This window comes from Poecilia latipinna, unplaced genomic scaffold (assembly GCF_001443285.1).
Source record: "Poecilia latipinna isolate Pla-1442-1.1 unplaced genomic scaffold, P_latipinna-1.0 Scaffold161, whole genome shotgun sequence".
NCBI classification, from domain to species: domain Eukaryota; kingdom Metazoa; phylum Chordata; class Actinopteri; order Cyprinodontiformes; family Poeciliidae; genus Poecilia; species Poecilia latipinna.
In genome coordinates, this window is record NW_015112777.1 from 331,946 (window position 1) to 354,899 (window position 22,954).

The 22,954-nt window shown below is 38.6% G+C and overlaps 1 protein-coding gene across 4 annotated transcripts in view; it reads left to right on the forward strand.

Annotated features, from left to right (window-relative positions):
- myb (v-myb avian myeloblastosis viral oncogene homolog) overlaps positions 1-8,072 on the forward strand; it is a 12,790-nt gene extending 4,718 nt beyond the window's left edge. Inside the window, exons 2-15 of one of the 4 annotated variants that reach the window (XM_015029737.1) lie at positions 500-617; positions 706-777; positions 1,216-1,308; positions 1,898-2,118; positions 2,561-2,780; positions 2,895-2,963; positions 3,730-3,834; positions 4,205-4,441; positions 4,941-5,056; positions 5,143-5,245; positions 5,352-5,447; positions 5,727-5,837; positions 5,941-6,024; positions 6,744-8,072. In XM_015029737.1, the coding sequence (XP_014885223.1) occupies positions 500-617; positions 706-777; positions 1,216-1,308; positions 1,898-2,118; positions 2,561-2,780; positions 2,895-2,963; positions 3,730-3,834; positions 4,205-4,441; positions 4,941-5,056; positions 5,143-5,245; positions 5,352-5,447; positions 5,727-5,837; positions 5,941-6,024; positions 6,744-6,869 (1,771 nt within the window). In that variant the 3' untranslated portion in view covers positions 6,870-8,072. The remainder of the gene's footprint in view (positions 1-499; positions 618-705; positions 778-1,215; positions 1,309-1,897; positions 2,119-2,560; positions 2,781-2,894; positions 2,964-3,729; positions 3,835-4,204; positions 4,442-4,940; positions 5,057-5,142; positions 5,246-5,351; positions 5,448-5,726; positions 5,838-5,940; positions 6,025-6,743) is intronic. The other 3 variants (XM_015029738.1, XM_015029740.1, XM_015029739.1) reach the window with 3 other exon arrangements.
- Positions 8,073-22,954: the final 14,882 nt, after the last annotated feature.

Here is a 22,954-nt window from a genome sequence, read left to right on the forward strand (position 1 = left end):
TGTGTGTGTGTGTGTGTGTGTGTGTGTGTGTGTGTGTGCGCATGCATGCAAGACTGTGATGTACAATGCCGCACAGGTCTGAACATGTTGGGGTCACAAAATGATGATCACACATGCCAATCCCAGTATCTGTGGAAACCAAAAACACTAGAACCTGTTCATCCTTCTCTGTTTCTCATTCCCTCCCTTTCTCCCTCCCTCCCTTCAGCTTACTGTTCTTCCCTCTTTTTTTTTTTTTTTTTTTTCTTTCTTTGCTTGTGAGTGTCTTGGCACAAAGCCTGCACCCAAACCTTCAAGAATGACTGGTTCTCTGTTTTTGACACCTGATGAATACAGACTGGGTTTTCCTTTTTCTTTTTATTAACTCTCCAACGTGATGATTAGAGAGAGGCATGCTCATTCTTCCAGTATTTGCCTAATCTAATTTTTTACACTAATGCTTTTTACACTGATTAAACTGGGTTAAAAAATTATTTTTTTCCTGTGTGTGCATTCACAGTGTTTACAGTAGCGAGGAAGATGAGGAGGAGACAGATGTGTACGAACATGACTACGACGGGACTCTTGCCAAAGTAGGAAAACGCCACCTCGGAAAAACACGCTGGACTCGAGAAGAGGTATGCAAAAAAAAGTTTAAAATTCCTATCTTTAGACAAACTAGTGTCTGATTATTGCAGTGACAATCATATTTTGTCTTTTATTCAGGATGAGAAGCTGAAGAAACTGGTAGAACTTCACGGATCAGAAGATTGGAAGCTAATTGCAAGTCTATTAGCTGTAAGTTATAGATTGGGATGGAGGGCGAGGGAGGGCATGCACAGGTGAAACATTTGAAGAAAAGACGTCTAATTAAGAAGAGTCAGCATGGATCGGCCCTAACCTTGAGTAAAAATAGTATTACAATTACTACGGTGATTTTCACCTAACTGGTTACCAGTTATCAGCAACAAGTGGGGGAGGGGCCATGCTGCATTACTATGTCCTCAATACATCTAAGGAAAATCAGTCATGCCGACACTCTCCCATTTATCTAATTTTAGGGCTTTAATTAGATAAATTAAAGCTTTTATTAAAAAAAAAAAAAGATTCTTGATTAATTTTAGTTGAGTGTTGGTAAAACAAAAATTTTCTTTAATCCTCGGCTTGATTTTATTAACATGTGCAAGTTACCTTATTGCAACAGCAAAATGATGTTTTCTCTCCAAAATTTTCCAGAATCGAACAGATGTGCAGTGCCAACACCGATGGCAGAAGGTTCTCAACCCAGAACTTATTAAGGGGCCCTGGACCAAAGAAGAGGACCAGAGGGTAAGAAAACACAGCATTTTATGAGGCGTATTTAGCATTAAGGTCTGTTTGAAGTGAACAGTTTTTTACTCACAGGAAACGCGCTGTAAGAATCAAAAACAATTACTTTATGTTCCTGAGTGATTATAGCAACAACTCTGAAGCAATTCAGCCATCTGCTGTTGCACATTTAAAAGGTGCTATTACACAACAAATAACTTGGTTGGTCTTAATCGGTGGCATGTATCAAAGGAGTTATATATCCACCCACATGCTGTCAGTGTGATGATTAGCAGACAAGCTAATGTTCCACTGGAAAATCCCTCACTGCTCACCAGCAGGTGCTCCCAGTCACCCCCACTGGTTAAATAGAAACAATGAATTGTTTACTTTCAAAGAGTTAAAGTAATTTCTCTTTTTTGTGTTTTCTCCCTCCCTCTGCCAATCATATCTTTACCTTTACTTCTCCCTCTGTTCCCTGTGGTTACTCCATCCTTCCCCTTCCCCCATGCCCACCCTCTACTATTGACTTCCTTTTCACGTTGTTCCTCCTCCTCTTGTTGGCTTTGCACTCTTTCTTTTTTTTATTTTTCTCCCTCACACACCAAAGGTGATCGAGCTGGTCCAGAAGTACGGAGCCAAGCGCTGGTCGGTGATCGCCAAGCACCTGAAGGGACGCATCGGCAAGCAGTGCCGCGAGCGCTGGCACAACCACCTGAACCCAGAGGTCAAGAAGACCTCGTGGACCGAGGAGGAGGACAGAATCATCTACCAAGCCCACGAGAAGCTGGGAAACCGCTGGGCAGAAATCGCCAAGCTGCTTCCTGGCAGGTGAGGCGGAGAATAAAGAAGGCTTTGGGGGAGCGGGAGGAAAAAGAGAAGCTGGATGAATCACGGAGCCCTTGCTGGTTAGCTGCGCAACGCTGCGGTTAGGAGGCCGAAATAGGATACTTGAGAAGGCAACGCAAAATGAGAAATAGGCATTGACTGTAGGGTAGGTTGACTTTTATTGAAACAAATGTGTAGAAAAGAATATCAACAGATAAAGAGAAAGCTCTAAGATTATTGTAATTGGTGTGCTCTGATAACTTTATCAACTACACGCATGGGCTTGTGTGTTTGACTGAGACTTTGTTTATCTGTGTCAGCCCGCATGTGTCTGTGTTGATAACATGTTTGGAGCACAACTCTTTCGGACACGGGTCTCAGTAGGTCATGGGTGTGTTGAATAAAACATCTCTCATTTAATCCGTGTTTTTCTTGCAACCCGCAGGACTGACAACGCCATAAAGAACCACTGGAACTCCACGATGAGGCGAAAGGTTGAACAAGAGGGCTACCTTCAGAACACATCGAAGAACAGCAACTCCTCGCTTTCCATGAACCACGGCTACATCAAGACCACCAATCACGTCATGAGCTTCCCCCACCACTCACCGAGCCACGCACAGCTGCCTCCTGTGACCTACAACTACATATCTGAAACACACAGAGTGAGTAAACTTAAAATCTTGGAGCAAATATATATAAAACGGCCCAAAAAAAAAAGAAAAAGAAAGATGTCCTGAAATAAAATAATAACGTAATGTTTTTCCTTGATTCAACAGTTGCCGTTCCCAATGGCTCTGCATTTAAACATCCTGAACATTCCCCAGCACGGGACTGCTGCTATACAAGTAAGAACTTTAAACAACCTATGATGACAATTTTCATTAATATCTTTAAGCATCATGTCAGTCATATGGTGGTTGCTTTCTCATCATGTTGCCTGTATAGAATTAAAAACTCCGGTTTTATATAAAGATAAAAAAAAACTATTTAATCTCTGAAATTGTTTTAAGCTTCTAAATCTGTAAAAGGTTTGCTTTAATAGCCGTAAAGTGTAAGAGTCTTCTTTCAGCCAGTGGACTGGCAGTGCCCAGCAACACAGCTGTTCTAGTCTCTGGTTCATAAGGCTGGGGAAAATGCAAGTCGCTCCAGAATATTTGCAGGCATCTCATTAGAAGCACATTAAGGTGTAAAATTTAGCCGTTTTGAAACTTTAGCTCCTTTAAACCAGCCCATGTTTATCTGCAAGTCCTCCTGCAGTTTAGTCCAATTTGATTCAATTAATTTCATTTATAAAACCCCTATTTTATCGTTGGTCATCTACACTCCAAGACAAACTAGTCCACTTCAATAGTATCAAATAATATAGAACCCAAGTGAATCCAAATTCACTAAATATTCACCTAAATATTTTGTCACATGTAATCCAATTAAGCACAACAATTATACTAGTAAAATTAGGTCATGTTTTTTTCACATTAAAATAGTGCTATATTGTCTAACAGTATAAAAAACTGTTTTAATAACTTGTTTTTTGTTGTTCTTCTGATTGAAATGTGAAGAAAATAATAGGAATGTTCTAATTTGTTCCCCCCAATCCCAACTTCTTTCTAGAGACACTATGGTGACGAGGATCCTGAGAAAGAGCAGAGAGTAAAAGAGATCGAACGGCTGCTCATGGCGACAGAGAATGAGCTGAAAATCCAGCCGTCCCTATCAGTAAGTCAAGACGTCTGTCTGGGTGTGAAATTGTGACAGCACGATTTATGCGTGTGTATTTTTGACCCCGTCTTTGAGGACAGTGGTCGGACGTGTGTATTTGCGTGAATAAGGAGGAGGAAACATCTGGGGGGTCTGTTTCTGCAAAAGTGACGAAACAGGACCTTATCACCATTTCTCTACTGTGTGTGTGACCCCTTGTGCAACTTTCTTCTGCTCAACACTTCTGTTGCTTTTTAATTTAAAGTTCCCTTTCTTCTTCTCTTTTTTTCCCCTTATTTGTTAAGCACTTATTCACATTTGATTTCCATGCATTTTTTTTTATCTCTCAACATCACATTTATTTATTTATTTTTTTCCACTTCTCCAGATGAATTTGAGTTTTCCGTCTTGGGCCACCCAGAGTTCTTTGACCAGCAGCTCGGATGGTGCTGCCACGTCTTTATCACACTTCCAGACCGCTGCCCCGGCACTGCCTCTTGACCAGAGCTGCCTACCTGAAGAAAGTGCCTCAGCAACACGGGCCAGCAGCACCGCCGGCAGCCATCACAGCAGCCCGACATTCACAAACGCAATGCCCGACTTCATGGAATCCGTCATTGATTCTGTAAGTTTCTGCATCACAATTAAAGAAACATACAGCACATGTTCCTGCATAGAACTGTTTCCATAGGAAAGGCAAGGCGTGACAACTTGCTGTGAAGATTTTCTCAGTCTTGGGACTTGACCCATATTTCACTGCCCTGTTTCCAGAGCCTCCCCTTAGAGGGCGAAGGCGCTCCCAGTCGCTTCTTGGATCTGAAAACAGGCAGGGTCATCTGCTCAACTCCAAAGTCCTTTCCAGTCAGAAATCTGCCCTTTTCTCCCTCGCAGGTAGTTAAAATAGTTGAAAGCGATCGGAATCCGTCTAATCACCAGCCTGTCTTCCCACAACAGCATGAATCATTTAGATCTAGTGTTTCTCACCTTGATCCGCCTCCAGTAGTGTCACCACTCGTTTTCTTTTTTTTCCTCAGCTGTCATTTTTTTATCCAAGTTCCTTCCACCCTCAAGGACAAACTATTTTAAGAGTTTGACTAACTAGTTTTCTCTCGTCTGTTTTACAGTTTCTCAGCCAGTCTATGAGTCCAGAACACTCCGATGACAGTCTACGAATGAGCATGGCTGTAGACACCAAACCTCTCGTCGACCACTCTATCAGGCCACAGAAAGAGAATGAAATGTAAGTGCAGTTGAACTTTCATCGTTTTAATGTACAGGTTTGACCACGCATCTCTTTTCAAGCATTGTTTATGTTTTCCTTCTCAGATTCCGAACTCCAAACATCCGTCGATCGATCCTGGAGTCGAACCCTCGTACACCCACTCCTTTCAGATCAAATTTGGGCCTTCATGGATCTCTCAAACTACAGGTGAGGCAAAATAAAACCAGTGTGTGAGTTCTTGTCACTGTAAGTACTTTCGCACAAGCTGTTTTGAACGAAAAGATTTATTGACATAGTGGTCTTTTTACTGTAGAGTCAAACTTTGGAGCAGCAAATGGTCGAGTCTATCAAACAAGAACCCATGGAGTGCGCCATTGACCAGCCTCCACTTAAGAAGATAAAACAAGAGGTACTTTCCACACATCCTGATCACCTACATGCCTACAACAACAGAAAATAAATACACTAAAGACAAATGTAGCAGGTTAAGTGTGTATGTTTTGAAAACTTGTTAAGTATGTTGTTTTGGTTTTCTCCTGTTATCTTTAATGCAAATACGTGTAAACAGTTTGCATGGAGTCTGTTTTCCTGCTTGCAAGCATTTGTGATCAGCACATACGTCGTTTGCATTGTTTTGTGGTTGCATGATCATGTGCGCTGTATGACATGGATGTGTTTCGGTGCGAAGGTGGAGTCCCCGTGCGAGAGGAGCCCCTGCATGCAGTGGGAGGGGCAAGAACTCAACACACAGCTTTTCTCCCCCAATGCCTCCGCACAGGAAGTACCTGTAAGTCCACATGTGAGTTTACGACACTGAAACCTTGCGACTTTGATTACTCAAATGTTACCTGTAACCTCCATAAGAATTTTTGTATTGATTTTGTTTCTTAACTTTTTATCAGGATCTACTTACCAGCTCACTACTAAGTGAGGATGGACACAAGCCCTACCATCTTCCTCACAGAGACATGAACAGCCCACTACAGGTATGTCAATTAAGCTCATCTAGTAAATAAATTACACTTTTTAAAATAAAATAGGGAATTTATTATGCACAAAAACAGTTAAGGTACAACCAGGAAATAATAAACATCAAGTCACTGGCTGCACTCTGAAAAATTAGTCCTAACATTTTTCCTATTGGTTAAGTGGATGAAAACTTAGAACTCCTTGCCTTTTAAGCTTATAAACACATCGAATAATATTATGTACTAAATTGCTTTTATAAAAATTGGAAAGATGGGGATAATCCTTTGTTTCTGAGTTGGATAACAGAACTGTTGTCAAAGCACCTGCAGCATATTTCTTCTCATATGTTGAACCGTTCAGAATAAAATTTAGAATCTATCAAGACCAATGAGAAAAACAAACATTGGTATTGATGAGAAAAAGCCTGATCTCTAACATGTTGCCCACAAAGCTATCTTTTTTTTTATTTTAAACCTCTGTCCATGCGATGATTTGTAAATTTGATTATTTGTGACAAATAAGGGGCATATCAAGTTTTATTAATCAGTCTCTTTTAAAGATTTCACAGTTGAACCACAACAGAATAATGTCTGAAAACAAAATTATTCTATTATAACTTTTAAAACTTCTGTATGCACACATTTAACCCATTCATAATAAATAATGTAAGCACAAAAAAATATGAATACGAGTTCATATAAAGATACTTACCAGTGCCATTTTTTTTCCTTTTCTTCCACAGCAGCAGCAGCTCAGTCCTTGGGAACCAGCAACCTGTGGGAAGACAGAGGAACACATTCTGGCCTCTGAGCAGAACCACAAGTACATCAACACTTACCCCACGAGGACACTGGTGATGTAGACAATGGAGAGAAGCACAATACAAACGAGGGGGGGAAAAAAACAAACAAACAAAAAAACCCTGATTTGGAAACGTCAACACTCCCTGCGCTGGACTCAGCGTCGCAGGTTTTTTTTTTTTAATATTTGTTGTGGTACAACAGTTGGGAGAGGCCTTTACGCCATTTGTGTTTTTACACTCAAACTTGTTGGATTTCAACCAACCAAAGACTAAACACGTTTTTTTTTTTTTGCCTTTTAAGTAGAATTTGATTTTTTATATATATATAAAATTGTCCATCCTTTTTTGTCTGCTCTATGTTTTTAACTGTTGTATTATAAATGGGAAGAGGTTTGCGTTGGGCTGTATTATTGGTTACAAATTTTGATATTAATATAAAGAACAAGTTAATTTATTTGTTTGTTCCTGTTTGTTTTTTTTTTTTTGTTCCGGATTATGACTATAATTGTTTTACAATCCACCAATTGAGCAGTGTTGTAATTTTAAGTATTTAAGCCCTGTTAGCATTATCATATATCCAAAAGGCATAATAAGAATTTCCAAACTGACCTCTGAATTTTACTCTTGAAATTATTTCACTTTTTTCTAAAGGGTATGTGGGTCTTCTGAAAATTTCAAGTGTTTGGTCCCATAAACGCTTAAGAACTGTTACGTCTATGATGGTTCAAATCTGGCCAACTCTAGTATTACCACAGTGTGATCTTTATTTCACCAGGAAATACGTTTTCATTTCAAATTACGATGCATTTCTGGCTTTTACATTGGGACAAATGTATGAACAAATGAATATGTTTATGGAAAGAGATAAAGAGAGACTACACTATGCATTTCAAAATCTGAAATGAGCTTCACCGAGTAAGAGTAAAAACCAAGCTGCTCTTGACTTTCTGTAAAACGAAAGAATTAAACACTGATGTTTTTATATCCTACTACAAACAAAAGCCCTCTTGAAACTTTTGTATCAGTTCAAAAGAAAACTTTTGATAGTTTTGTATTGTTTTTTGTAAAGTGTACTTCAGCATTTTGTTTTCATTCAGAGATTCAAGGTAGCCCTTGTCAAACACTTAAACAGACTTTTTTTATACTTATGCCTTTTTTGATACTAGCTTTGGACTTTTTTATTAAAGCATTTATAGACGCCAAGTTTTCATGTTTTTATACTTTTGTATACCGCCATGCAAATAAAGTGTGCTGTTTTTATTAAATATTTGTGTTATTGAGTGTTATTTGTGTGGACATTTGAAGTTATGCATTAGTGCTTAAGATAAAAAAACAAAACAATCCAGAGATAAAAAGTATTTCCATATGTTGGGAAATATTGTAAAAGTCCCGTAATTGTCTAAAGTCATCTCTCTGTAGTAAATGAATGATTCCTGATCTTGTGTTTCCAAAGTGCGACCTGATCTGTAGTATTCAAATTTCTGCCAGCTTTGTAGTATTCAAATACCTTCTCCACCCTTTTCCCCTCATACGGTCTTGTTGATACAAAGGTTTGTTGTCGTAAAACTGTAGTGCATATCATAAAACTTTTCTTCCTTCTACTATTCACTAAAAGGTTGGACCGTTTATCAAGCAGAAAATAGGCAAATATTCTCAACCGTTGCCTTTTTTTTTTTTGAAAAAAAAAAAAGAGGATAAGAGGACACCGCATGTGTGCAAAAGCAGATGTTTAGCATATTCTCATCTCCCTCACGTAGAGGCCGCCAACACGTGCGGCCATGACCAGAAGAAATAGTATAAAACACACACGCTCAAACCTATGAGCTCCACATTCAGTCTCTTGAGGGGACCGTCCTTCCTGTGAGGGCTAGCAAGCTAAGGGGCCCTGACTCAGTCCAGTAGCTATATTTACACCCCCTCCCCTCCGCGCTCCCTCCAGCCATCTGCACACCCACCTCACCCTGATCCACCACACTGCCCTCAAATATAGATTCCTATCTCGAGTTGAACTCGCGGAGGGACACATAAACAAAAATGACATTCATGAAGACAGACACTTGTGGCAGGAACTGTACGTGATATTTAAGGCAGGCACCAGACAAAATCGTTTTATCACGAGTGTAATAACCATTGTTGACATTTATCTGTCGATCAGAATTGAACTCACTGTAACAACAGCGCAAACGGAGAGCGACAAAAATAAAAAAATACGCTGTATCTTCCAAAAGTGTTACCGTTTGACTCTTTCCAAATCTTCTCACATTACAACAAAACTTACTTATAGTAATATCAAAAACACATGGTAAGAGCACATCCATACCCTAAGAAGCGTACTAGAATAATACACAAAATGTTCAAACTATGCATTTGCATATTTGTGCAAAGACAAGATTATGACCAAGAATATGTGAACCTTTGCAAATAACAGCAGGGGTGTAAAATATTAGGTTAGTTGGGAGCTGTGATGGTTATGCAGGGTCCCAGATACTGGGAGGAACAACCTATAATGATGCCATTTTGTGTATTTAGGATGTAGCAGTCAGCCACTAAAGAGCCTCCAGTTCTACAGCGGTATCAAAGATGGGGTGGAAAATATGGTCCTGTTTTTTTCTTCCTCTTTCGTTAAAGTTCTCTCTTCTCCCACTACTTGCACCGAGTCGAAGAAACATACATACTATGACGGAGTCGGCTTTCCCTATGAAGTCATCTAACTGTTTACTTTGTTGATAAGCTCCTGCTGCAGCGGTCAACACCATAGCAGACGACTGATTCCACCACAGAGTCCCCTTTGCACTCCATGAGACCTCAATCATTGTTCAGTTTTGTAAGTTTCTTTCAAGTCAATACCTTCAAGAACTACGTTTTACTGAAATTACAGCTGCAAAACTTTTGCAGTCAAAGCTTTGAGAATTGCTACAGATTTTGATTTTTTTTCTCTCTCTCTTAAGTCCTACTGGGCTATTTAAACTCTTGAACGTATCTTTTTAACCATTTCATTTTAGCTCTGGCTGTATGTTTATGGGTGTTGTCCTGCTGCAAAGTGAACCTTTGCCCAAGTCCAATGTCTTTCGCAGCGTCTAGCCGGTTTTCTTCAAGACATTTTTATGTATTTAGCTCTGTCTTCACATCAGGTCTGACCAACTTTCCTTTCTCTTGTGAAAAAAAAGCATATCCAAACCACCATGTTTCAGAGTTTTAGTTTACTGCCACACAACATTCTGCATGTGGGTCAAAAAAGTTCAATTTAACCTTCATCCGACAAAATGATTTTCTTCTGCTGCTATTCTTTATACTGATGTATCACAAAAAAAAAAAAAAAAATCTGACTGAACCATATTAAAATTTGTGGTTCATATGTGACAAAATGTGCAAAAGTTTCATAAGGTACTCTAGGGCACTGTAGGTTAAGTTGGATCAGTTTTGGCTCAATTTGATAGCTTTGAAATCTTCTGTCACTGAATGTGGTTTTGTGTGTGTGTGTTGTAGTAAGAGGAAAGAGCAAGAAGCAGACTTTCACATTGGGAATTTCACCATCTTCTGCTTCACCCCCTCCCTAAAAAAAAAAAAAAAAAAAAAAAAAACCCCAACCCCATATGAATTCACAAACACCTGCTTCCACTCTCTGAGCTGACAGCTGCCTCTGTGTGTGTGAGAGTGTGTTGAGAAGATGGTGGTGTATTGACAAAAACAATATAGAATTATATGTTTATAACAATCCACTAACAACATAGTGGATTGGGAAATGTTTTTCAAAGATAACTTGTGGGGAGAAAAAAAAAAAAAGCTTAAACCTCGCAGACGATTACTACAGGCAATGCGGTAAAAGCTTAAGAAAATTCTAGATTTTTGTTAAACAAACAGCACCTCATAACTGTCACTTTTCAAAAAGGTTTGGATGATGACGCAAAACATCGTGACCTTGGCCACGGGTCGCCAATGTGGCAGAAAGTAATCTCACTTTTCAGTTGTTCAGGTGTTTCTCAATTAAATGGACTCAAGTCAAAGCAGAAGTTCGCTTTCACTACTATTGCTTGTCATTCCATCCTCCTTTCCCTTTTCAAATCAAACATGCCTGTCGCAAGCAGATTGGCTCATAAATTCAGTTTGCGTGTCACAATAGATTTATAGTCGGATGTTGCAGAAATGGCGGGCTCCTGGGCACAAAAAAAACAAACAAAAAAAACACACTTGTGCCATGTATTCACAAGGTAGGGCCGTAGTGTCCCCCGCCCCTGCAGAGTAGACTCTGGGCTGATTTCTTCATTCCCTGGCTGATGTTGTGGTCGCAGATATTCAGGCGAGGGCAGCCGCTCCCTGCTGGCAGCGGTCAGGTAGGAGGGCCGGGCGGGAGCTGGGCAAGCCTGATAACTATATGCGCTCTTCCATGTCACAGAGATGGGGAGAGAAAACACAGAGGTCAAAGCACAAAAACTAGATGAAAAGGACCAAAACAAAAAGAAACAAAATGGATGGTCAGTTGGTTTTTCTGTACTTTTATTCTTTGAACATTTGTGTGGAAATGTTGCCCTTCATATTAGTGAAATCTTCCATTAAAGATCAATTAGATTTTTTTTTTTTTTTTGGGAAACTTTTCCATCAACACCTTAATTCTTAATCATAATCCATAAAAATAGGTTTAAGAAAAATTTTTAAGAGTCAGACGTAACCATTGTTTTGCTAAATTTAAAATTGACGTCTGTACAGTTTTTACTTAAATATGTTTAATTAGAGGAGGAGAAACAGAGATCCAAACTTTTCAAAATCTTAAAAAAAAAAAAATAAAAAAAATAATGAAGTTTTGTACATGAGGATTATGATGTCTGGCTCTGTCTCTCTACAGCCGCTCAACATATGGTTTCAATACCAGTGATCATGTCAGTGTTGTTGAAATATATATGAGGTATTTGACATATTTCATAGAAAAATGTCAAGCCTATTGTGAAGTACTTTTAAGTCTGAGAAAGACAACGTCAATGTAATAGCTGTCGTAGCTCGATTTAAGCGCTGCAATATCCGAGATGCTCAAGTCGGACCAAATTCAATCACGGACTGCTTCATTTAATGAGGTGTTGAGTAATTGCAAAGTATTTTAGCAACTTTCCAGAAAATTAAACAAACGAGAGATTTTTAGGCACCGTTTCAACATTTCTAACGTAGGGTGCGTGAGGCACACATAGGAGAACAGAAACCTTTAGCAGTTTAAAATGCTGGAAACCTGACTTTTGGGTCTGTTTGTACTGTTTCTAATGTCTGTTTAACATTAGAAACAGTCTAATGTTTCATGCATTCTGTGAAAAGTGATCATCAGTTCTTGAAAAACAAATTAGCTTTTAGCGGGTCCCCTGTAGTTTAGGCTGCGGCTGGTCACAGGTAACAGTAAAACTGCTAACAAAGAAACAGATTTTTTTTTTGTTGATGTCCATTACATAAAAAATGGACAAAAAGACACTACTTAAAATGCATACACTTAAAAAATAAACAAATTAATGATTTAGATTTTCATTTAATAGATGAGAGTAATTAGTTTTTCTTTTCCAGGCTGCTGGCAAATAAACAAGTACTAGCACACATGATTTTATGAGTCCATATAGAATGTAGCATCATAAAGTAATCTATGTATTTAAATATTTAAATAAAAAACATATAAATGCATCAAGTTGTAAAAAAAAAAAAAAAAAGCAAGAAGCACAAATCTGTCTCCTAAAATTCTTCAAACATTGTGCCAGATTTAAAGAAGAACCAGAGATTTTGATTTGTTGGCTGTGGTGATGATGATCGAATTTGCTACATTTCAAATTCCATGCAAAGTTATCCAAGAAAGTAAAACAAATACACAGTAAATAAAGAAAAAAACCCAAACATGAATAATGAAAGGTTTGGTGAGGTTGAACATATTCTACTTATATTTGAAGTAGGACAATATGAGAAACTACGTTTGGGTAAATAAAGTGTTTCAGGCAAGATGACGAAGATGATGCAGCGTCCCAGTTTGGCTGCAGCCATTGCACACGGATAGTGCATACTGTAATTTACTTCCAGTCATGCAGTCCACATGCATGCATGCACTCTCATACATACCACTTTATTGCACAGATATGCACTGTAACGTGGATTGAGAGCGACTAAGGGGGGAGGTTAGAAGCACACACACATACAGAAAGGAAGAAAAGGAGATACACACATGCACTCATGTAAACATGTACACACAGTGAGTGGTGCTGAGGAGATTAGACTGCTGCGTAACAGTTTGGTCCTCTCAGATTTGGCTGCCTCTCGTTTGGCCGTTTGTTTGTTGTTCTTCTTTCAGGAGCAAAAAATGGATAGATCAGTGTGCCTGCTGCAGATAACTCAAAAACAACAACTGCAAACATTTCAGAAAGTGGGTCAGGGCTGTCCAAGTGGTGCCAACAGTGTCAGAGAGCAAAGAAGAGATGTTGGGGTTGACTTAAATCGGTCAGTAACATAGTGGATGCACACCAATAGTAGGTGTGTTTACATTTACTTCTGTAAGATTAACAAAGTCACTGAAAGTGAATGGTACATATAAATCACGACAATATTTGTTAAAAATATGTGATAATCTTGCAAACAAAACAATAATAAAAAAAAAGACTTCTGGGAGTATGTCAGCTCAATAAGAATGATCCTTGAAGTTTTATTCTGTGTTTTATCAATTGTTTATTTCCATTCTGTGTGGCCTTAGTTAGCTCTTTACAAACTACATTTCACAGATACACTTTAATGGCAAAAACATTTACTTGTATGCCTTCACACACACACACACACAAACACACATATATAAACTTAAAATATGTGACTAATAATCGTTCATCTTTTACTTGATTTTGGTCCACATTTTCTTAAACTTTATCCATTTTCCCCCCATTTTTCGATCCAGAAACTGCTGTCAAAAAGTCTGAAATGTTACGCTACGCTGAGGCAGTAGGATTTTTGGTTCTTATGTCAGTGTGGAAAATAAAATCAGCCTCTCTAGAATTTCCTGGTAGATGATTGTATCAACTGCAGACTTCGGAGAAAACAGTGGATGATCACCATGAGATGACAGAGCATCTCCACTTCTGACTGTGGAGACGTCAGAATGGGCTTCTACTCACTTTTCTGGGAATATTAGTGGGTTGAGAACTCTGTGAACAACCAGATTCTTTAGTAATCAACCTTTTGTGTTTTAACCCTCTTTGTTGACGGTGTAGTGACTGTCTTCTGGACTGCTGTCTAGTCAGCAGACTTCTATGTGATTGTGCAACCTACTGATCTGGACTGAGAGACTGTCTAAAGGCTTAGAAAGTTTTGTGTTTATTGGCCAGTTAGGATTTGACATCACAAGTTTCTGATTTCTTACTTTTTCCACAATATTCCAGTTTTCTAAGACACTTGATTCTGGGTTTTCACTAATATACAAGCCATAGTCATCAAAATGACAGGAAATAAAGACTTGAAACATTTCACTCTATGCAAATTAATTACCAAATAATTGAGAGGAAACGAACACAAACTCCTGCTGTCACACTACACAACTGCAACCTGTTGTGTTCAAAAGTGGAAGGTGGTCAGTGCTTTGAGACAGTCGGGTTAAATTAAGGATAAAACCAAACAACCACCAAACAGGACACATAACTTAAAACATCAAGACCAGGCCAAAAAAATACAATAACTCAAGACAGGTTTTTTTTTTTAAAGTTGTAATATGGGATAAGATAAGAAAGATTTCTCCTTGGCCAGATGGATGGCGTTGTGGCACAACAGGACTCAAATGCCAGTAGGATGAAGATAAGACACTGAAATAATTAAACGATTAGATTAGTCTTGACCCATGCGTTTACACTTGATTTTTATATAGGGGTGTTGGAGTCAAAGGGAGTTGGATACAGATGCATGGCACACATTAAAAGTTTTTAAATAAAAAGTACTGACAACCAATGCATGCATCATTTTCCACCCACTTCCTTGTAATGCATTACATGCATGTTTACATAGCGCATAAAATCCCCAAGCATATACACAAAACTACATGGCTTTAACATGACAAAGTATAAATATGTATAATGTATATTTTCAGAGGCGTGCTCATTTGTTTTAACACCTTCTGCATCATGTGGTTGTAACCAGCGAGTGCCCGTGTAGTTATTGCAACGCAGAGCGTCTTGTCTATGGTCTTGAATCCCACTGTGTCGTGAGCTAAAAAGAGTTTTGATGAAGAACCACAAACAGAATTGAACACACATCCTCGCAGCCCTCTGGTGTTGAATGTGCGGTTGAGTTTCTCAGCGAGGTTTCTGTTTTTCCCAGTAAAACCCTTAAAAAAAAAAACCAAAAAAAAAAAAAAAAAAACAACATACATGCACACTTGTGGCAGACACTTCCCCTTAAACCTCGTTCTGTCTGCTTTCACACTGGTTAAGTTTCCATCATTTACACTCAAAAAAAAAAAAAAAAAAGGGAAAAGTTTTTTTTTTTTTTTTTTTTTTTTATTAAATTTTGGGAACTTCTCAGTAGAAAGCGCCAAAAAATTACAGAAATGGTCACAATCTAGCAAGTGATGCGTACTATAGGGTGTAAGTGTTTGGTCATACATGCATGTGGTTGTGGGTGTTGATTCACAGCAAGTTTGTTTGGGTTTTGGATTGAGGGACAATCGTGTGGTGACGTTTTGGATCTTAAGGTTTCTTTTTGTTGATTAGACAGACTCACAAGTGCGCACACATTTATTTTACACAAATTGACATGTTTTCCCGCTTAGTCTTGGTCCAGCTTCCCCATTCACCTGGGTAAATAGAGCAGAAGGAAGAGCCTTTCAATGGAGCCCACCACACACACACACACACGCGCAGTCAAGCAAACCCCCCACCCTCCGACCACCACTTCCCACCTCTGCAGCAGTGCACAAATAGACACTTAAATTCCTCGTCATTTTTTTTTTTTTTTTACATCCAAACACACACATCTACTCTCCTTTCCTTTCTTCTACAATAAAATGGACATTTTATTGTTGCCTCTAAGTGATTCTGACATGTTAATTCACGGGGCACGATCATGCCTGATTGCCTCAATTTACAACACAGGAACCCCCATCCCTAAGTAAATCCGCTCTCCATCCCCCTCATCCGCAGCCCCTCCTGCCCTTGGAGGTAATGGCGTGAAAGTTGTGCATTTGACCATGTTTAGTGGGCAGCAGTGGGCATAAACTGTGCCAACAAGATAACAATAGGCAGACCTCAGGCCTGTTTGTGGTCTGCGGTCCAAAGTGCAGCACTAGCTGGAAAAGCGGACCCATGTTCACGCCAAGAGGCACGCACGCTTTCCCCTTTGTGTGTGAAGACACCTGTTACGAAACAAACGTGACGGAGGCATCGCTGCCACGTTCTGACATCATCCTCAGTTCAAACTTAGACAGCTGAAGCAGGCAAATGTTCTGCTGTGGGGTCAAGTCCATGTTTGTGTGATACAACTGCCAGAGAAGACATATGGGCAGGAAGGAAAGCTCCCGATGGACAAAAACAAAACAACAACAACAAAAAAACAATTCAGCTGCTGATGGCAGGATGCAGCTTCTGCAACACAGTCATTGTGGAAAAACAATCTGACAATTATTTCTAAATTGACTAGGTATTTGGCCAGTGAAATGTCAAAAATACTTTACTGCAACTTCAGTGATCTTTACTTCTCTACCCTGTTCTGTTTTGGCCTAAGGCTTTTTTCATTCCGTCATCTTTGATGCATTTCACCAACAATCAGGGAAGGGTGCTGAAGTCAAACAAAATTTACATTGTCAAAACTTCCATAATTTAAGAAAACTTTCTCTGTTCATTAAAGCTTTCTCCCTCTTCCCCAATGTCAACATCTTGATGCCACTGGCAACTAAAACAAATGACTTATTGCTTGGGCCCTTGAGGTTTTTAAAAATTAATTTCTAAATAAACATATTTGACCGTTCCCCTACAAAAATTACTGAGACACCTCCAGCCTGTCAGAAATGACAAACAGCACATTTTGTCATGTGGAAACCACAAACATCAATATATTTTATTGGGATTTTATGTGACAGACAGACCAACGCGAATTGGAGATATAAAGACCAAGGAACACACAAGACAGGTCAGGTATAAAGTTGTAAGTTACTCTACATGAGGGTTTTATCATAAAGCAATATCCCAGAGCTTTGTTCAGTCCATTATCTGAAAATGGAAATAATGTGGTACAGCTGCCAGGACTTTGTTACCTAGCTGAAATGAGAGGCCAGAAAAACTGAATCTTTACCAGAGAAGCTACCAAGACATGATGATGTTGCGCTTGTCATGTAGTGAGAAGGTTGAAATTATGCACTCCGATGGGGGGTGGGAGGGTGGTGATGGTAAAAAGCTATTTACCAGTATGAATCTCAATTTTGTCTTGTTTTACACAGATTTTGCTTCTGGGAAAGCATTGTTTACAACCTGCTTTCCACCTACTTCCTTATTATTCACATTCTTCTGTCTTCTTTCTTTTGACAAACACCTGTTCACACATGTACAAATATTTTTCTACCTCCACACGTACACAAGTGCCTCAAGCAGATTTATTTTGGAATGTGACGAAGCTTGATTTGTTCTTAAACTCCACTATTGCTTAGTAAAACCTTTTATTTTTTTCACCAGGCAAAACATTAAGAACAATCTCTTATTTATAACATTAGCATGAAAGCGCTAATGCACTTCAAAAGGGAGAGAGAGGAAGATGATAACTACATTTACTAACATACAACAAGCTATGTATTCAATCAGCAAAATAATGACAAAAATCGTTAAAAAAAGATCCTTTAGTTTGTACTTAAAATAATAATAATAATAAAAACAATGTTTTGAAATGTAGCGTATTTTGATAAATGTTCCAATAATTTTCTGGACCAAAACAGAAAGCCATAAGGACAGAAGAAGGCTCTGCTTTAGTGACTTTAAATTGAATAAGTTGGAAGGAAGGCTGTTGTAAAATAATATTTTAGAAATCTCCAAATCAGTGACGATGCGGTTCCCAACCATTGCGCCGCGAAATTCAACAATCCTTATTTCTCCCCAAACTGATAGCACTTAACTCACAGGCGGAAGTAAGAGCGCTGCCCACCACAAATAATGATCCGGGCGGAACACGGTGCGCTACATAATTAAACATAATTTAACGAAGCTTCGAGGCAGATACGTTTTCCTCGAGGACTTTTAATAAACGAGGTACTCCAATAATACAAGGAATTGTTTCAGCCCTAGAGTAGTGTATACTTGCTGAATGGTCATTTGGATTTTAGATGACTATTAATACTGCTTAGGCTTAAACACAAATTTAAAAAAAAATAAATAAAAAATTCTATCTTGTTCAAACTTTATCTAAAAATTAGACATTTTGCTTTTTTCAGATCTTTTTCATTGACTGCAGATGCTTATCAGAAGTTAAATAATTTCCCAAACTTCAGACCTGTAACCATGCATCCATACATGCCATACTGAGCCACGCCATGTTGGAGTTTTTCCCTCTACACTTTGCAACGTGCTTGTTCGGTAGGAGGGATTGATGTAAGGTCAAAGACACAAAGTAGCCATTGTATGCTGTCACTACATGCAATCTGCCGGGTTTTCTTAGACATGAAACATTTTAATGTAATTTGAATAATGAAGTGAGTTCAATGCACTGTTTAATAGCTTGGATCAATTGTAGTGTATGTGTACTTGAATTGAAGTTACTCATTTTGTATGTGTAGACCAAATTTGAATTGAAAATACTATTTCCATAAACCATTAGCATATGTTTAAGAGTGACAATGCAGACAACGCTCCTGCTGTGTGTGTGATTAATGCTCCTTTAAGTCTTTTCTCTCAGATTTTACTGTACATCTTCAATATCTGAGAATTTTTCAAACTTCCATTGACTATGAAGTGATTATAATTCAGTTGCACAGTGTAAATGCTGTGAAATGATCACAATTGTAAGAGTAGACCAACCTGATTTAATCTTGACCAGAGATGCATCTCCTCTTCTCTCTGTTGTTGAGCCAAAATGATGATACTCAGAAGCTTAACAAAACAGCCCGCCCTGTTTAGATCTAGCAATAAAAAATAAAAGTCAGAATGAAACTATTTATGTTTGTGTGCGTGCATATATGAATGCGCTTTGACAGTCTGATGATTAATAATTAGAACTCCGTCATTAATCTCGTGTTTGTGAGCTGCCATGGTTGACGGCTTCTGAAAAAGGACACGTTATATAGCACTTTTGAGACCAGTGTTAAAGGGGGGAAAAATATTAAAGTCATAGAAAGTTTGTTATAATGAAAAAATGCAATTCCAAGAGCATCGGAGCTTAAGTTCACAGACTGATGGCTGGACATTCAGAATGCTCTGCTGCAGAAAACTCTGGGTCCCACACATTAAGGCAGAACTCCAGGTCACCACACCATCACCACAATGCTTCACTCTTGCTATTGACATACTTCATATAGGGCGAGGCAATTGTTTTTGCAATAATAAATAAAATCATGATCTGAAAAAGTTGAATAAGTCTTTAGTATTTTTGTTCGATTAACCCAAAACCGTAACCAAAAAGAAAGGCAAAAATAAGATTTTTCTCAGGAATGGTATTTATTTTCTTAACTCTAATGCTTGAATCAGTATTGGCAATCAGCTGATTCTAAACAACTCAGGGATAGAAATCAAAGTCTGTGGATATTTTTTCCAATTGCCTCTCGCTTCAAACTAAAATTGACATAGATTTAACAATAATTTAACGTGTTCCAATACTACTATGGGCAAGACTGCCCTAGAGTTCTTGTTACAAGTAAGGCAATGTGCATATGCAGCAGCCCCTATATGTGCAGAGGTCAACACGCAGGGTGAAGCTGAGTAAAAGTCTTGCGCAATCCGTTCATCACTTGAATCATCTTGAATTTAGTTCTAACAGTAACATGTAGCAATTTCATGTGCTCTGCCAGGATGTGATCTGGATTTCTTTTAAAGTACTGCAGATTTCCTTGTATTATGAGGCTCTGTGTTAGGTAATAGTACATGCCAAACATGAATTCTTACAATGAATGCTGATATAATTTACTTTCTTCCTCTCATTTCTTCTGTGGAAGCTGACAGGAAGGCAAGAAAATGCTGACAAAGTACATTCAAAAACCCAGCGCATGAGTGTGCATGGCTCGTGTGTAGTCTGTGAATGTGAGAATGTGTTCAGAGTGTGTACAAACGTGCCGATAGTGCTGCCTTTGCATCTCAAGAGTTAAAAAGTTGTAAACGGCCTGTAGGCTCAACAGTCACTGTGACGGACAAGGTATATTTGCAAACAAAAGATGAGAAAGACTGAGAGCTACCAGCGAAATGTGCTGGTCTTAAGTAATAAAAGAGCTTAGGTGTCAAAAACCCATCCGACAAAAACTACTGGACAAAAATGCAATTAAAAAGGTAAAAAATAAATAAATAAAATAAAAATAAAAATGGTCTCCGATCCAAAGGAATTACCATCTAGCAACAGATGGTTGTCAACATTACAACATCTCAAGCCTTACTTCCTGCGTGGTTTATCCATATGTCTCAACTGGCAGCAATGATTTTTTCCCCCTTTTTATCTATGACGGGAAGATGTAAGCAAATAATTGTATGCGTAGGTTTGCTATGTGTAATACAAAATTAAGTCAGCAATGCAGCCAGTAGGTTTTGAGGCACCTGTCACCTAAAGATAAGAGCAACAGACATCAGAGAGATGAGAAAGGTGTGATTCAGGGCCCTTATCTGTGACTACAGGTCTTAAACAAGGACCAACATCAGAGGTGGAGATCCTTTATCTCCCAGCACATTTTTTTAGCATGAAGTAAAATCTATTTATCTACGCTTAATAGCTAAGTGGGTAAAGTATTTTTTTGTTTTTTTAGCCAATTACATTTGCCACTTTATTACAAATGTAAAAAATGATTTTTTTTTTTTTTCAACATTATAAATGTACTCCACTGGCACATTACGGTTGCTTAATGATGGAAAACAATACTACTTTTACTTTGGTCAATATTAAAATCATTATGCAATACGATTTCAGTTTAAAAAAAATAAAATAAATAAATACAGTTATGTTTTTTTGTTTACCAAACATTCGGATGCAAACTCATAGATTTCATTAGCTGCATGATGGTTTCATGTACAACAATATTCTGTGTCAATATCTTATATGCAGTAGACGATTATATCAATGATCTCAACATGGCAAATTTTATTGTTCAAATTTTCAGGACAGCTCCCTTCTGGTGGATTGATTAGGTTGCCACTAAAATGGGTAAACCCCCAAGCCCTTTTGTAAGAGAGACCCTGCTTCAACGCATAGCACACAGAAAGGACCTTTTACTGCACATCACTCTCCCCACTTCCTGTCCTTTTCACTATCTAGTACAGTGCACCCTCATTCTAAGCATTCACCTTTCCTAGGGAAATGGATAATCAGCAACATCAATGAACAGACATCAAAGTTTCATCAAATGACAAAGTTAAACTCCAAATTGGAGCGTAAACAATAATGTGGAGCGGTTAACAGCTTCCCGTCTGCAGGACTGTGTCGTAAGAGCAATTTACTTGAATTTTTCCCACATTTTATTTATGTTATAGCAATGAATACATAAGTTTGTGTGTATGACGTGGATGCGTTCAACTTTAACCTAAATTGCTCATTACGATCTTTCATTCATGTCTTTCTTCTTTCCAGCCTTCTCTAAAGTCAGACAGACTGAGTCACACCTGAGTTGTGGATCTCTGCTGCTCCCATAGAGTACCCATTTCCCCATTGGCTACTTTTCTAAAGCCACGCATCAAAATTTGCCAAAACGGAAATGAATACATTTTCCAAGTTGGAACATTCCATGTTTGTGGAAACTGAAGAAAAGACTGTATATACAATACATAGCCACATTGTACGATTTGGCTATGTTGATGCAGAAAGCAAATGTGACCCAAATCCAGTTGCTTTAGCTCACAAGCGACACATATCCGACTTTTTCACAACAATCAGAATGGCCCCATTTCCGATCTTTTCACCCAATAATAATTAAAAAATAAATAATCAGATTTGTGCTACTTCTTAGCCTGGTAAAAACCACCCTTTCGCCCTACACTATTGCTCCATACAGAGGGTCTGGACTCTTAGTGATTGAGAAACAATATATCGATTACTTTCTGGAGGCGTGGTGTGGTCTGTGCTGAGGTTTTAAATACTACACATTTGCCGACGGTTGCCCGTGACGCATGTAGTGCGACAGTTTGACGTTATAAAGCTCAACGGAAATTGCCTACGCAATGGAGAGGAGTGCCAATCCAAACCAGGCCGCTGTTAATGTTAATTCTGCGTTTGGAAGTATAGCGAATGTGGGCTGAACAACTTCGTTCAATTCTTCTGCTGCCATTGCTAAAACTACACAGACAATTGTAACATAGCACAGAAAAAAACAACAACAAAAAAAACATCATTGTTCACAACTTCTCCTTCCGTTCAGTGATTAGCCTGGTAGAAAATCTGAGTGAATTAAAGGGAAGTAGAAAAACCCAGACTGTGGCATGAGTGAGATTTTATTCGAGCGGAATTGCACAGGAAGGCAATGGATAGTTTTCAAAGTGTCTGCAGTTTGAACTGCAGACACTTTGCAGTTGGTTAAAGCAGGATGCCTCTGAATGAAAAGCAGGATGCTTTAACCAACTTTCATGTCATTGTTGCGAGACATTCATCACATTGCTGCACCAGCAGAAGCCAGACGGAGTAAATCCGGACGCAAGCGATTGCTGAAAATTGTAATTCTGAATTTACGAAAGAAAACTGTGACTGAAACGCATCACCTCACCATCCCACCACTCCTGGGTTTCTCTACACATCCAAAAACAGCCTTCTCTACCGTAAACAGTGCATTGTTGTGTGATGTCAACGCTCCTCTTTTGCGCATGTGGGTTGTATTGAAGTTGTAAATCATTGACAGAAAAGTCAGTTTGCAGTCACATTTCATTTGTTGCATGAATGATTACAAAAAAAAAGAAAGAAAGAAATTTCAGCAAAAGATTGGAATCGAACATCAAGACATACCGTTTAGAACGTAATCCGAGTGCCTATTTGTTGTGGAAATTCTATGGTGATGTTGT